This window comes from Geotrypetes seraphini, chromosome 1 (genome assembly GCF_902459505.1).
Source record: "Geotrypetes seraphini chromosome 1, aGeoSer1.1, whole genome shotgun sequence".
Lineage (NCBI taxonomy): Eukaryota > Metazoa > Chordata > Amphibia > Gymnophiona > Dermophiidae > Geotrypetes > Geotrypetes seraphini.
Window position 1 is genome coordinate 506,278,423 of NC_047084.1, and position 13,641 is coordinate 506,292,063.

The window sequence follows — 13,641 nt, forward strand, 5'->3', positions numbered from 1 at the left end:
ATATTCCCTTCTACTAAAGGGATTCAAACTTTAGGTAGGCTCTCACACTCTTTGGCATTTACTATGATGAAAATTTGGAATGATCTTCCTTCAGATATTAGAACTCTTTCTTCGCTGACTTGCTTTAGAAAAACCCAGAAAACGTATCTGTTTAAGAAATTTCGAACAGATAACTGAAAGTTGATGTATCTGTTAAGAATTTTCTAGTTGATGACTGAATGTTGATATTTACTGACTTGCTACTTCAGCTTGTCTGCAGTGTTCTTTGCTCACATGTTTAAAGACAAAAGACTGTTTTCAGTCCAATTCTTTATGTGAATTTGCAAACTATTGGACCCCTGAGGAAGGCGTGTTCACCGAAACACGGACCGTGTAGGGTCTGGTTTGAATTTTTATCACTGTATTTTTTTTATCATTGTACTTTTTTTTATTGAATTTTCATGTTTTTATATGTCAGTGTATAATACATTATCTCCAGAACATCTGTCTCCACAGTTTTTGTTTTCATTAGTAAAAATACAGGCCTGTGCTTCAAAACTTGTCTATTTCCTTTAGGATGAAAGATCCTAAATTGCAATTCAAAATCAGACTGAAGCAATTTAGTAAAAGTAGGATTTAAGTCTTATGACCACTACACCTTAGTCAGCAGATCCTCAAGGGCCATGGGTGGGGTTTCCAGACTCACACATGTTAATTTCTCAACTCATCCTTATCTAGATGCAAACCTCAGGCTGTACAGCAGCTGCACGCAAAGCACACAGCACAACACAAAGACAGTGTCGGGTTTTGGATACTTAAAGAACAGGGTACCATGAAGGCAATGCAAAGGAAATGTACTGGAAAAATTCCTTACACTTGGTAAGGAACACAAGCTTGTAAGCTCTTCTGAACAGGGAGTGTCTATTTAATATCAAAATGTACACCCTACAGCACTATAGAAATAGTAAACACTAGTACAGTAATAGCATGATGTTCATTGGAGTCTTCTTCAGCTTCTGTGTAAATAATTTTCATATTTTAAAGCTTGTTTCTTATATTCAAACCAGCAAACATATACCTAAAACTATAGAAAATATCATTCCAATGAGAATGTTTTCCCTTTATGTAACAATGTATTTGCTTGCTCTAACACACCAGGTTTTTTTTTTTGAGGGAGACCATATCACAGGATTTGCAAGCAACTATTCCTGAGGCTAAAAGCCTCATTTGCTTAATGCCATTCTGCCATATTTCCAGAGTATTGTGAGCTGTTCTGACTTCTTTCATGCAGATTGAATTTCTTGAAGTAGTTCATTTGCCAGCTTTATTTGCCTTTGATATTTTAATCCAAGAATACTAAGTCTGTTTGCAGTGCGAGCCAACATATTGGAAACTTCGTAGGCTGTCTCCACAGTCTGCGTCATCTGTGGGGGAGGGGAGGAGAGTGAGAATGGTCTTGAAACGCCTTGAATTATTATCGAAACAAAAATGCTGCATTGTGCTCCAGATGCTAATAATCTGAGATTCCACAACAAACACAAACGGATATCATGTTTTCTATCTACCCCAAAGTAAGAGTGCAGGGACCTCTGGTTTTTATCCCGATGTGGCCTTCTGCCTTTGTTTCTTACTGATCTAGGAGAGGCAAAGGCAGCAGGACAAAAACAGGAAAGTAAATATAGCCAAAAGGAAAATTGTGTCTGTTCCCAAACAATTCTAAATAGCACGCTCTCATATGCTGATGAGTCACATACAGTTATGTTTTAGAAAAACATCCAGAACTATACCACATTTGAGGAGTGGGAAAAACAAGGCAAGCTCAGCCTGATAGCAGTGCGTGCAGATGTTATCACTAGCTGTGCTTAACTAGAGGAGAAATGAACTGTCTCCCCCCACCTCCTAGTGCAACAAGACACGGCAAACAGCCAGCTCCTTTACCCTCAAATGACACTACAATACTGCTGGGATCAGAGGCTGAAATCCATTATTCAGTATTTATTTTTATATTGCAATGGACAAAGCTCTGTTTGTTGTAGCTCTTCAGCTGAGGCGATTACTGCAGAATGTACCTTTGGTCATGGAATTCTGGTAATCAGCCCCTGTTCCTCACTTTCCAAGCACTTTGCCACCGCTAGCTTGTCTCTCTCCACTGCAGCCACTGCTCTCTTCTACGCCCTCTTCCTCTCCTTCCAGCCCTACACTGGAGATTTTTTATCACTAGCTCCCTTCTCTAATTCCATTCTTCACTGCTGCTTTCTCTTCTTTCTTGCCTCATCACCACAGCTCTGAACTGCTCTCTCACCTGTTGGCTGAGACTCACCAAAATATGTCCTTCCTGCAGATCTACTGGGTTCTGCTGCTGTCTTCTTCTCATTCATTTCTGCAGCCCTCGCTAGTTTTCCATTCTTTCTCCAGAGTCTCGTCTCAAGCCTATCTTTTAGGTTCTCTGTCGAAGATTGTCCCTTCTTTTGCCCTGAGACACCCACAGTCTGTTTCTTGTCTCCTCCTTCCCAAGTTCCCCAGAGTCTTCCTAACCTACCTGACTTTCTGTCTATCCTGCATCTCTCTCAAACAGAATATACACACATTTATTTAAAACTTATCCAATCACCATGGTTTTAGGTGAGGAACAACTTGTATTTTATATAATTACACTAGCTGATGCCCTGGCGTTGCACGGGTATTTAATTATAGCAATAACACTGTAAATGGATTCAAATAAAGATACTTTATAGTGGTGAATGAAATTATTGTTTTACAGCTTAATAAAAAGTACAATATTCAAATTATAATGTGAAATATTTGACAAAATGAATACAATACAACTAACGCAAAACGTGATTATAAACAACATTTTTAGTTTCACCTCCAGGAGCAAGAACATATAAATTGTTGGGTGAACCCACCCTTGAGCAAGCAACATAGAGTTGTGGGCCGAGAGACCCCCATAACATATCACCCCAGGTAGTGAGGGATCTGCATACCAAGTTTCGTTCAAATCGGTCAAGCTGTTTTTGAATTACTGTGAGAATGGCAGCTGTTTACATTTTTTCCATTGACATGAATGGGTGATATCTGATTTTCTGTTTGTAGCTCCGCCCACGTGTGCAGATGGGCCGCGAGACCCCCAGAACATATCAGCCCAGGTAGTGAGGGATCAGCATACCAAGTTTCATTCTAATCGGTCAAGCCGTTTTTGAATTACTGTGAGAATGGCAGCTTTTTACTTTTTTTCCATTGACATGAATGGGTGAAATCTGATGTTCTGTTTGTAGCTCCGCCCACGTGTGCAGGTGGGCCACGAGACCCCCAGAACATATCACCCCAGGTAGTTGGAATTACTGTGAGAATGGCAGCTTTTTACATTTTTTCCATTGACATGAATGGGTGAAATCTGATTTTCTGTTTGTAGCTCCGCCCACGTGTGCAGGTGAGCCACGAGACCCCCAGAACATATCACCCCAGGTAGTGAGGGATCTGCATACCAAGGTTCGTTCAAATCGGTCAAGCCGTTTTTGAATTACTGTGAGAATGGCAGCTTTTTACATTTTTTCCATTGACATGAATGGGTGAAATCTGATGTTCTGTTTGTAGCTCCGCCCACGTGTGCAGGTGGGCCGCGAGACCCCCAGAACATATCACCCCAGGTAGTGAGGGATCTGCATACCAAGTTTCGTTCAAATCGGTCAAGCCGTTTTAGAATTACTGTGAGAATGGCAGCAGTTTACATTTTTTCCATTGACATGAATGGGTGATATCTGATTTTCTGTTTGTAGCTCCGCCCACGTGTGCAGGTGAGCCGCGAGAATCCCAGAACATATCACCCCACGTAGTGAGGGATCAGCATACCAAGGTTCGTTCAAATCGGTCAAGCCGTTTTTGAATTACTGTGAGAATGGCAGCTTTTGACATTTTTTCCATTGACATGAATGGGTGAAATCTGATTTTATGTTTGTAGCTCCGCCCACGTGTGCAGGTGGGCCGCGAGACCTCCAGAACATATCATCCCAGGTAGTGAGGGATCTGCATACCAAGTTTTGTTCAAATCGGTCAAGCCGTTTTTGCGTGATCGCGGCACATACACACACACATACATCCGATTTTATATATATAGATTTATTCCTTACCTCCAGCAAAAGATCAAAAGTGACTGCAACTTATAAAATACAATAAAACACCTTAAGAATTGATCATGTCAGGACCTGGTCATCTCACTTCTGATCTCTACATTGTGTGTAAGACTATGTTTGCCTAAACAATGGGTCTTTATTCCCATTTGAACAATCTGTGAATTTGGCATAGCCTGTACTTTACTGGATAACACATTCCACAGTTTAGATGCCAACACACATTCTGATTATACAACTGGATATATAAGTGAGGAACTAAACATTCAAATGCCAAATTATTTGCAATCTTAAATACTGGGAGCAAAACCTTATATTTAAATATGGCCTTTGCCGCCATGTTCAATTGAGATGATTTGTTGACGTGGGCAGACTACAGAAAATATTTTTATAGTCATCCAAAGAATGTTCACAGTTGTGTGCGTGCATGTGCAACATTTACATACTGCAATATTGCAAAAGGTGAAGTGGGAAAATATAAATAAAGTAGTGCAATAAAACTCCACTTAGTAATCATAAAACAGAACAGTATGTTCCTTTGCAGTTGCTAATAAAGATAATTTGAAAAAAAAAAAAAAAAAATTTCACTTCAAGGCAGCTGAGAGTCTGCTCAAATGGAAGAAAAAGCCTCAGGTTTTACTGGCAGAGCTCAAGCTCAAACCACCACCTCCACATCATTGGCTAAAAAACTTCCATAGAGTGACACTGATGAGATTGTGAGCACAACACTGTCACTCTGTGAAGATTCAAGCAAGGCCATATTAGCCCTGAAGAAACAGCTTAGTGCTGTGAAACGGTGCATTTTAACAGGCTGCTTTAAACACTCACAGTGGTTTCAGTTGCAAAATATCTCAGTCCTCAATTAATTTAAACCTCAACGGCGAGTTGTCATTCTATGGAAGTTTTTTTTAACCAATGATGTGGAGGTGGTGGTTTGAGCTTGAGCTCTGCCAATAAAACCTGAGGCTTTTTCTTCCATTTGAGCAGACTCTCAGCTACCTTGAAGTGGAGTTTTTTTTCCACTACTTTATTTACATACTGTACATAATTTATACTATAAGATACGTGTTAAAGTGGGCACAGTTAGGTGGGCACAGTTAGTCCTGCTATTAGCATAGGGGGAAAATATTTACTATCATCTATATTTGATCTTATTTCTTCACGCGATGGCTGCAAATAAAAACTGAATAGTAACACAGAAAGTGCTGACCCTTGAGGGACACTCTGTATTGGCCTAAGCCATCTTGAAGCTTTATTCCCTATTCTCATCTGTTGTTCTTGTCCATTTAACTATGAATGCAACCACCTTAGAGCTACTGACTGCATCATAGGTAACTTTAACCATCATAGCAGAAATTGATGATGCAGCATTAAAAAAATATTACAAAACTGGTGCATACAAGATGTCAGTGGATAAAATTCATTTGGGTCATCCAGTCTGCCTACTGTACCGTTGTTGACCCGATCCTTGCCCTACCACAAGGATTCCTTTTGACCTGTTCTAAGCTTGCTTAAAAATACACTCTCCAACCACATACCCTGCCTAGACTGAAAACAAACCGGTACATTTTAAGTTACCTGGCAAATTATTCTACTCCAGAATGTAATGATCAAATTTTCATTTAAATAAACAGAAAAGGGGATATTTTTTGCAAACTGGCAGATTCTGTGGCCACAGGTAGACTTCTACAGAGATATCAAATGTCACCATTTTATTTATTTAATTTACATGAGTTTATTCAGGTACTGAAGCATTTTTCTGTCTGTCCCAGTGTGTTCTCAATCTATTTAATGTATCTGGGGCAACGGGGGGATGAAGTGACTTGCCCAGGGTCACAAGGAGCAGCGTGGATTTGAACCCACAACCTCAGGGTTCTGAGGCTGTAGCTTGAACCACTGCGCCACACTCTCCCCAACAGAGGAATTCCAACAGATTTTTATCCATTAAAGTCTATAGCAAATAAAAAAGCAATTCTGTAGAACAGCTGCATATTTGTGATTAAAACATTAGAAATTGTGCACACTCTTAACCTTGTTCCCTGTTTCTTTGTCCATATTTTCAGGTGAAGATGTAGAATTCATTAGTCTGTTTATTGGAAATATTGTGTGCTAGTATTAAACATTCTTTTCTGCATTGACTTTTCTGTATATTCTGGATATGTTCACAGCTCACCACCCTAAAAGTAGATTTGTTTAAAAAGACACGTTTCTTTATAAATAAGTGACAGTACCTTTAATTTAGCCAGTCCACCTTAACATATAGACCAGAACCTGAGTTGGTTAATTGATTAATGAAGATAATTATGTCCTGTATTGTCTCACTAATTTGCTTGGGATGCTCTGTTGGAAGTACAGACAGGAAGACGCCAATGCAAGATAGTAAAAGATGTCATTTCTATTGAGTTTATACCAACATTTAATCCAATTGATCTTGGTAACATGCTGTATTATATGTGAGGTGCATCAGAAGGCAGGGAAAATAATAACCCCTTGTTCTCAAGCCTGTTTTTCTCCTTTACAGGAATCCTTCATGCAGTAAACTCAGATCCATTTTTCCCCGGAAGATGCATGATGGCAAAACTGGCACAAGCTGTACTGTAATTAGGCTTGGAACAGGGTTGGGCTTTGAAAAATTTAATCCAACCTCTGCCATTAAAAACAGCCCAGCCCAGATCCCAGACTTAAACACACATGTGTACATTTTTGCTTAACACTAGAGTCTGGTATCTTTTCATTTTTATGTAGTTTGCATTAAAATTAGGATTTTGTATTTTAACCATTTTGGTTTGGAGGTATTGTATAAGATTCCCCAAACCTAACCCAAATGTACAAAACTGTCAAGTTATGGGAATTTTCCCAAAGACATCCGCAGGTAATAGAAACCATTTAACAATAAGGTATACAGCACATGGTCTCTTCCTCTGATGTTTTTCTCCACCAGAAAAATGCAGTGAAACATGCTAGTTAAACTGGAGACAGGCATTCAGACTGATTATCTAAAGCTTACTATATGATCTTAAACAAATCCTGAGACCCCTATGTATTTCAATTTTAAATGGTTCTAGAGCAGGGGTGTCCAACCTGCGGCCCGAGGGCCACATGCGGCCCCGTGAAATATTTTGTGCAGCCCCGGTCGAGGGCAATGCAGTGTTTTCCTCTGCTGCCCCCAGGTGTTTACCGACTTGACGGCTCCCTCATCTGTCTTGCTGCAGCGTTTGTGAGGCCTCAGAAACATTTTATTCGGCCAATGCGGCCCAGGGAAGCCAAAAGGTTGGACACCCCTGTTCTAGAGCATATTTGTGTGTGTGTGGGAGGGGGGTGGTGGTTCTACTCCTGGAGAATGTATTCTGGCTTTTGCAATGGGGGGGGTCAGAGTACCACCTTCTCATGCCATTTGATTCTTTGGATTTTCTGTTGTAGGTTTTCCTTTCTTGGGTGGGGGAGGGGGGATTAGCTGGGTGCATTGTTGTGGGGTTTCTGCTTATTGTATAGATCTTGTGAATGCTGTGTATTTTTTTTGCTGTTTGCTGTCTCTTAATAAAAATTGTTTCAGTTACTAAATGGTTCCAAGCCACACCAGCAGCATTGCATTCCTACTGTTATGGACAGCACTGCTTTGTTCTTCTGTGCTGTTTTCATACAATCAAATGAGATAAGTGGTGCGTAAAAATTTGCTCTGTTTGTAAAGGTGCAGTTTGGTGAAAAGTGGTATTTTATATGTCACCTATATATATAGCAATGAAGAAGAGGAAATCCAAGGCACAATAGAAAAAAAGCATGATAGGCCCCAAGAACTGGTATGGAAAAAATGCCTTATTAAAAGACCCCGTTAGAAAAACATACAGGGACTCATATGTGAATACTAGTCAGTAAATTGGATGAAATAATAAGTGAGAGACTGACTATATTGATACTATATACCAGTGGGGAGAGAGCAAATGACTCCTAAAAACGCTCAGAGAAGTGAAACTCTGAAGGGGAGGTGGACCTCGAGGAAATTTACTATAAGGCTTACCGAACATAAAAGTAACATCAAAAATAAAGTAATTGGGGCTCCTTTGGCCAAACATTGTATCGACAATAACCATGAGTTTTGGTCCTTAAAAGCTCTGATTTTGGAAGTGGATATCCCGGGAAGCAGAGGGGGTGATTTTAGGCGTTATCTTGCACAACGAGAACAGCGCTGGATTAATAGATTAGATACTCTTTGGCCCAAGGGTCTGAATAGGTCCTTTGAATGGCAACATTTCTACTAATTGCCATTCTTTGAGTTGTGAAGCGTCCATGTGTTACGTGTTGGTTACGTCAGCAAGTTGTTTACGTTACTCAGTTTATAAAAAGATGTAGTTGCCATCTTGGCACTGTTTGAAAAGCTGTGACCGAATGCACTGATGTGAGTGGTGTACTATTTAATTTTTTAAAAAAATTTTTGTGCTATTTAGTTCTTGAGTGTGAATGTATTAATTTTTGTATTTATTTTCAGTGTGGGGGTGTGTGTTAATGTCCCGGTGGCCCTGACGCAGCGGATGCATGTAATTCCCGCGAAACGCTGGCCGCGTTGGCAAATGGACATGTATTGAGGTTTTATGATAAAGACTCCGCCAGTGAAGACTACTAAACAAAGCAGATAAGTTTTTGGGGTCTAGTTTTTCAAATCTGGATAATACACACAGTATTTGAAGAAGATTTTTTGAAATAGTATCACAGTTATAGTAATAAATCTATCAAAAAAAGCTAAAAATTAGTACTTTAAATAAACATTTAGTGGCCAATGATTGGAGCAGGAGCATTTTAACTACGCGGATTGTCTCAGCTTGTGACTACATTGCTGTGCGTAGGCTCCATTTCTGAGGCCGTATAGTATGTCCTAAATGATAAGGACTGAACAATACTGATGTGTATTGTTTCCTATAAGTGGCATCCAAGCCAGTCAGGTTTCCAGGATATCCACAATGAAAATTCATGAAAGAGATTTGAATTAAGTTGGTCCCAGTTTCTTTTTTCTGCTTTCCCATCTCCTGCAGATTCTTCTGTTGCTGTCCATTGGTTCCTCCTACCATGGTCCAGCATTTATCCCTTTCTCATCTTTCGCTCCTGCCCACCAGCCCCATGCCCAACATTTAACCTATCACCCCTCTCCAGCACCATGCCACATCTTTCCCTCCATTCCCTTCACTACTATGTCCAGCATTCCTCCCTCTTGCATCCCTTTCATTCTGTCCCACTGTTCCCTCACCACCATATTTCTCCCTCTCATCTTTTTCTTCCCTTTCATCTGTACCTCACTCCCTCCCTATGACCAAAATTCTCCTCTTTCTTCCATTCCCCTTGTATACCATCTCTTCCTCTCATTCACGCCCAATTCTCCCTTTCTATTCCCTCCCCCACCTCAGCATCTCTTTCCCGCCCTTCCTCCATCCTCTCTCCCAAGTTTGTCTTCTGTGTCCAAAAAGCAAAAATGCACTCCCTCCACTCCTGTGTAACCTAGTAACATAGTAGATAATGGCAGATAAAGACCTGAATGGTCCTCCAGTCTGCCCAACCTGATTCAATTTAAATGTCCTAAGTTTGGGCCCCTCCTATGTCCCAACTCACTTCCTCCTATTTACAACACGTGTGTGCCCGCTCACTCGCACCTTCCTTTTCTGCCCCCCTCCCAAGTTGAACTATTTAAATGTAACAACAACAACAATATCTATCTTATCTATCTATCTTGCACATTAACAAGCTGCTCTAATTCAACAGGCACCCTGAGACACCCTCAGAATATATTGGGTTAGACAGTTTCCAAAAGTAAACGTGTGTATATCTCCCTTCAAAGATGCAAACTCTGATTTACAGTACTATAAAATAAACCCTCATATCCTTATCCTCATTAGTTTGTCTTAACAGAGTCTACTATTTGATCCGTACCTGCTCAGTTTCATTAATACCTAATATAGTTCTAGATAAAACATTTTAGTGGGTAGCTGGAAACTTTAAAATAAGAAAAAAATAAATAAGAGTTGGTAGTAAATGAAGTTTCACATTGTCTTAATTAAAGAGGTTGGTTATTACAGAACACCTAATAGTTCAAAGGATAAACTAGTTTGCTGATAGCTCAGGCAGAGACAGTTGAAATTAATTATCAGAACCCAGTGCCTCATTCCCACGTAGTAGTACCTCAAGAGAAGAATCTTGGAGAAAATGAAACTTAATAATAAAAAAAGAACAAACCCCCCAAAATGCTACACATTTATAACCACACAAACCAGGCTCATGGCATAATGTATTACAGCTCCACAAACAATCCCTCCCTCCTTTTCTGCCCCCCTCCCGCAAGACAGTACCTCTCGTGCTGCACTTCTTCGCAGGGCAGCGGGCCCTGCACGTTCCATGTAGCTGACGTGAAGCCTTGCCTCCGACGTCAGCTCTGAAGTCGGGGGGAAAACTTCCAGGTCGGCTACACTTGGCATGCTGGGAACCCTGCACGTTGCAGGAGGGCAGGAAAAAAACCGACCTAGTCAGCTCAAGCTGCCTCCCAACCCCGCGGGATCCCCGAGACCTTGAGGGGCGTCTCCACGGGATCCCTGCGACCAGAAGGGTCATCCCCACGGGATCCCCGTCATCCCCGTTCCCGTGCAGCTCTTTAATTTGAATGCAGTGAAGGCACTGCACACAAATCTCTCTCATGAATACTCATAAAAATGTAAGAATAGCCATAGTCAGTCCAATGGTCCATCTAGCCCAGTATCTTGGTCACAAGTATCTGGCAAAAACACAAATGATAGCAACATTCTATGCTACTGATCCCAGAGCAAGCATTGGGTCCACCCATGCTTGTCTCAATAGCAGACTATGGACTTTACCAATCTTGTTCAAACCTTTTTTAAACTCACCTATGTTAACCACTGTTGCCACATCTTCTGGCAAAGTGTTCCAGAGCTTAACTATTCTGAGTGAAAATATATTTTCTCCCTATTGGTTTTAAAAAAAGTATTTTCCTGATACTTCATCAGGTGCCCCCCAGTCTTTGTAATTTTTGATGGAATAAAAAACAGATTCACTTGTACCTGCTCTATACCACTCAGGATTTTGTAGACTTCCATCATATCTCCTCTCAGCTATCTCTTTTCCAAGCTGAAGAGCCCTAACTTCTTTTGCCTTTCCTCAAACAAGAGTTCCTCCGTCTCCTTTATCATCTTGGTCACTCTTCTTTGAACCTTTAATAATTCTGCTATGTCGTTTTTGAAGGCAATACTCAAAGGCACACAACGCAAGAAAATGTTTGACAACCTTCTGGCAACACAAGCAGCAAAAATCAACCATTCCATCTCCAATCTTATGACAATATCAGACAACCTCAAAACATTCAGAAAAGAAATCAAAACCCTGCTTTTCAAAAAATTCATCCAAATATCTTAACCCCTCCTCTTTTACCTCCAGAAGATTCACCTACCTTCAGATAACCTTCCCCCAAATTACCCACCTTAACACCTTCCAATTAAACAAATACCATAAATAGATTGTAACCTACCCTCTCTAACTGCATTCATATGTTTCATACAGTTCTTCACTGTCAGTTTAATTTCCATCCTATAAGTTCACATAGAATTTTTCTTTTTTCAACCATCTTTATTTTCTCTTCTTTATTAATTTCCAGGTACTTTAGTTAGATTGTGAGCCTTCGGGACAGTAAGGGAATTTTTTAAGTACCTTCTTACTTCTCATTTATAATCTTAATGTATATTTTCTTCAAACCGCTTAGAACCTAAAGGATATAGCGGTATATAAGAAATAAATTACATTACATTACATTACTCAAGGTGAGGACGCACCATGCAGTGATACAGAGGCATGATAATATTCTTTGTCTTATTTATCATCCCTTTTCTAATAATTCCTAGCATCTTATTTGCTTTATTGGCCGTCACTGCACATTGGGCGGAAGGTTTCATCCTATTGTCTACATTGATACTCAGATCTTTTTCTTGGGCGCTAACCCCCCAGGTGGACCCTAGTATCTGGCATCTGTGATTTGGGTTAATTTCATCTGCCATTTGGATGCCCAGTCTTCCAATTACCTAAGGTCTGCCTGCAATTTTTCACTGTCCACATACATCTAATATAATAAAACGGTAAGCCGCGCATGCGCACTTCCTATGCGTGCGTCCGTTTTCCGTGAGCTGTAGCACACATAGGAAGTGCGCATGCGCGGCTTACAGACCGGCCTCACGCGAGGCAAGACAAGTGCCATGCGCGCCCTTCCCTGCTCTCCACCGCTGCCGGCCGCTAGCACCCCCTGCCCTCTCTGTCGCCTCCCGGCTCCAGCGGCGAAGGCAGCACTATAAACACGCTGCTTCGCGCCCTTCTCTGCCGATTTCCTCTGCTGCGTCTCTGATGACATCATCGGAGACAGATGCGGCAGAGGAAATCGCCAGTAGAAGGCCGCGAAGCAGCGTGTTTAAAGTTCTGCCTACGCGGCTGGAGTCCCGAGGTTTGTCGGCGGTGGGAGGGTCAGGAGCAGGCCGGATCGACAACGCCAGTAAAAGAAGGGGGAGGGACCGAACAGAGCAGGGAAGATAAGGGAAGAAAAGGGAAAGGGGGAGTGGGGGAAAATGCTGCTACTGCATAGGGGGAGTGGGGGATAGGAGGGAAATGCTATTGCTGCTGCATAGTGGGATGGAAATGCTGCTGCACAGGGAAATGGGGAAAAATGACACACAGACAGCGGGAGAGAGGGAGACAGAAAGAAAGAAAGACACAGGGGCAGGGAGAGGGACAGAAAGACAGATAGAGAAAGGGGGCCAGAGAGAGAGTCAGCAGGAGAGGGAAAGGGGGGCTGCTTTGGGGGGAGGGGTGTGCTTGGGGCAAACAGCTTTGCTCTGGGGGGGGAAGACAGAAGGGGCCATGGAGAGACAGGGAGAGGGAAATGGAGCTTACTTTGGGGGGAGGGGTGTGCTGGGGGGAGACAGAAGGGGCCATGGAGAGATAGGGAAAGGGGACTGACAGCTTTGCTCTGGGGGGAAAGACAGAAGAGGGCCATGGAGAGACATTTGGGGGGGAGGTGGGTGCTGGGGGCAGACAGCTTTGCTCGGGGGGGGGGGGAGGGGGAGACAGAAGGATACAGACAGCGGCCAAGGAGAGAGAGATAAAGAAACACAGACAGATAGACACATCTATTCTAGCACCCGTTAATGTAACGGGCTTAAAGACTAGTTTTAACATCTTTGAACAGTTTAGTGTCATCTGCAAATTTATTACCTCACTCATAGTTCCAATTTCCAGACCATTTATAAATATGTTAAATAGCACTGGTCCCAGTACAGATCCCTGCGGCATTCCACCGTTTACTCTTCTCCATTGAGAAAAATTGCCATTTAACCCTACCCTCTGATTTCTGTCCAATAACTAATATCTAATCCACAACAAAACATTGCCTCCTATCCCATGACTATTTAATTTTCTCAGAAGCATCTCATGAACAACTTTGTCAAAAGCTTTCTGAAAATCTAGATACACTATGTCAACCAGCTATCCTTTATCCACATGTTTA

The 13,641-nt window shown here is 41.6% G+C and overlaps 1 protein-coding gene across 5 annotated transcripts in view; it reads right to left on the bottom strand.

The window, feature by feature from the left end:
- Positions 1-392: 392 nt before the first annotated feature.
- Positions 393-13,641, bottom strand: part of FANCC (FA complementation group C) — a 344,396-nt gene continuing 331,147 nt past the window's right edge. For 4 of the 5 annotated variants that reach the window (XM_033928093.1, XM_033928084.1, XM_033928101.1 and 1 more), the window contains one exon: positions 393-1,403. In XM_033928093.1, coding sequence (XP_033783984.1) covers positions 1,263-1,403 — 141 coding nt within the window. In that variant the 3' untranslated portion in view covers positions 393-1,262. Of the gene's footprint in view, positions 1,404-5,186; positions 6,284-13,641 lie in introns of those variants that run through there. The other variant, XM_033928110.1, reaches the window with a different exon arrangement.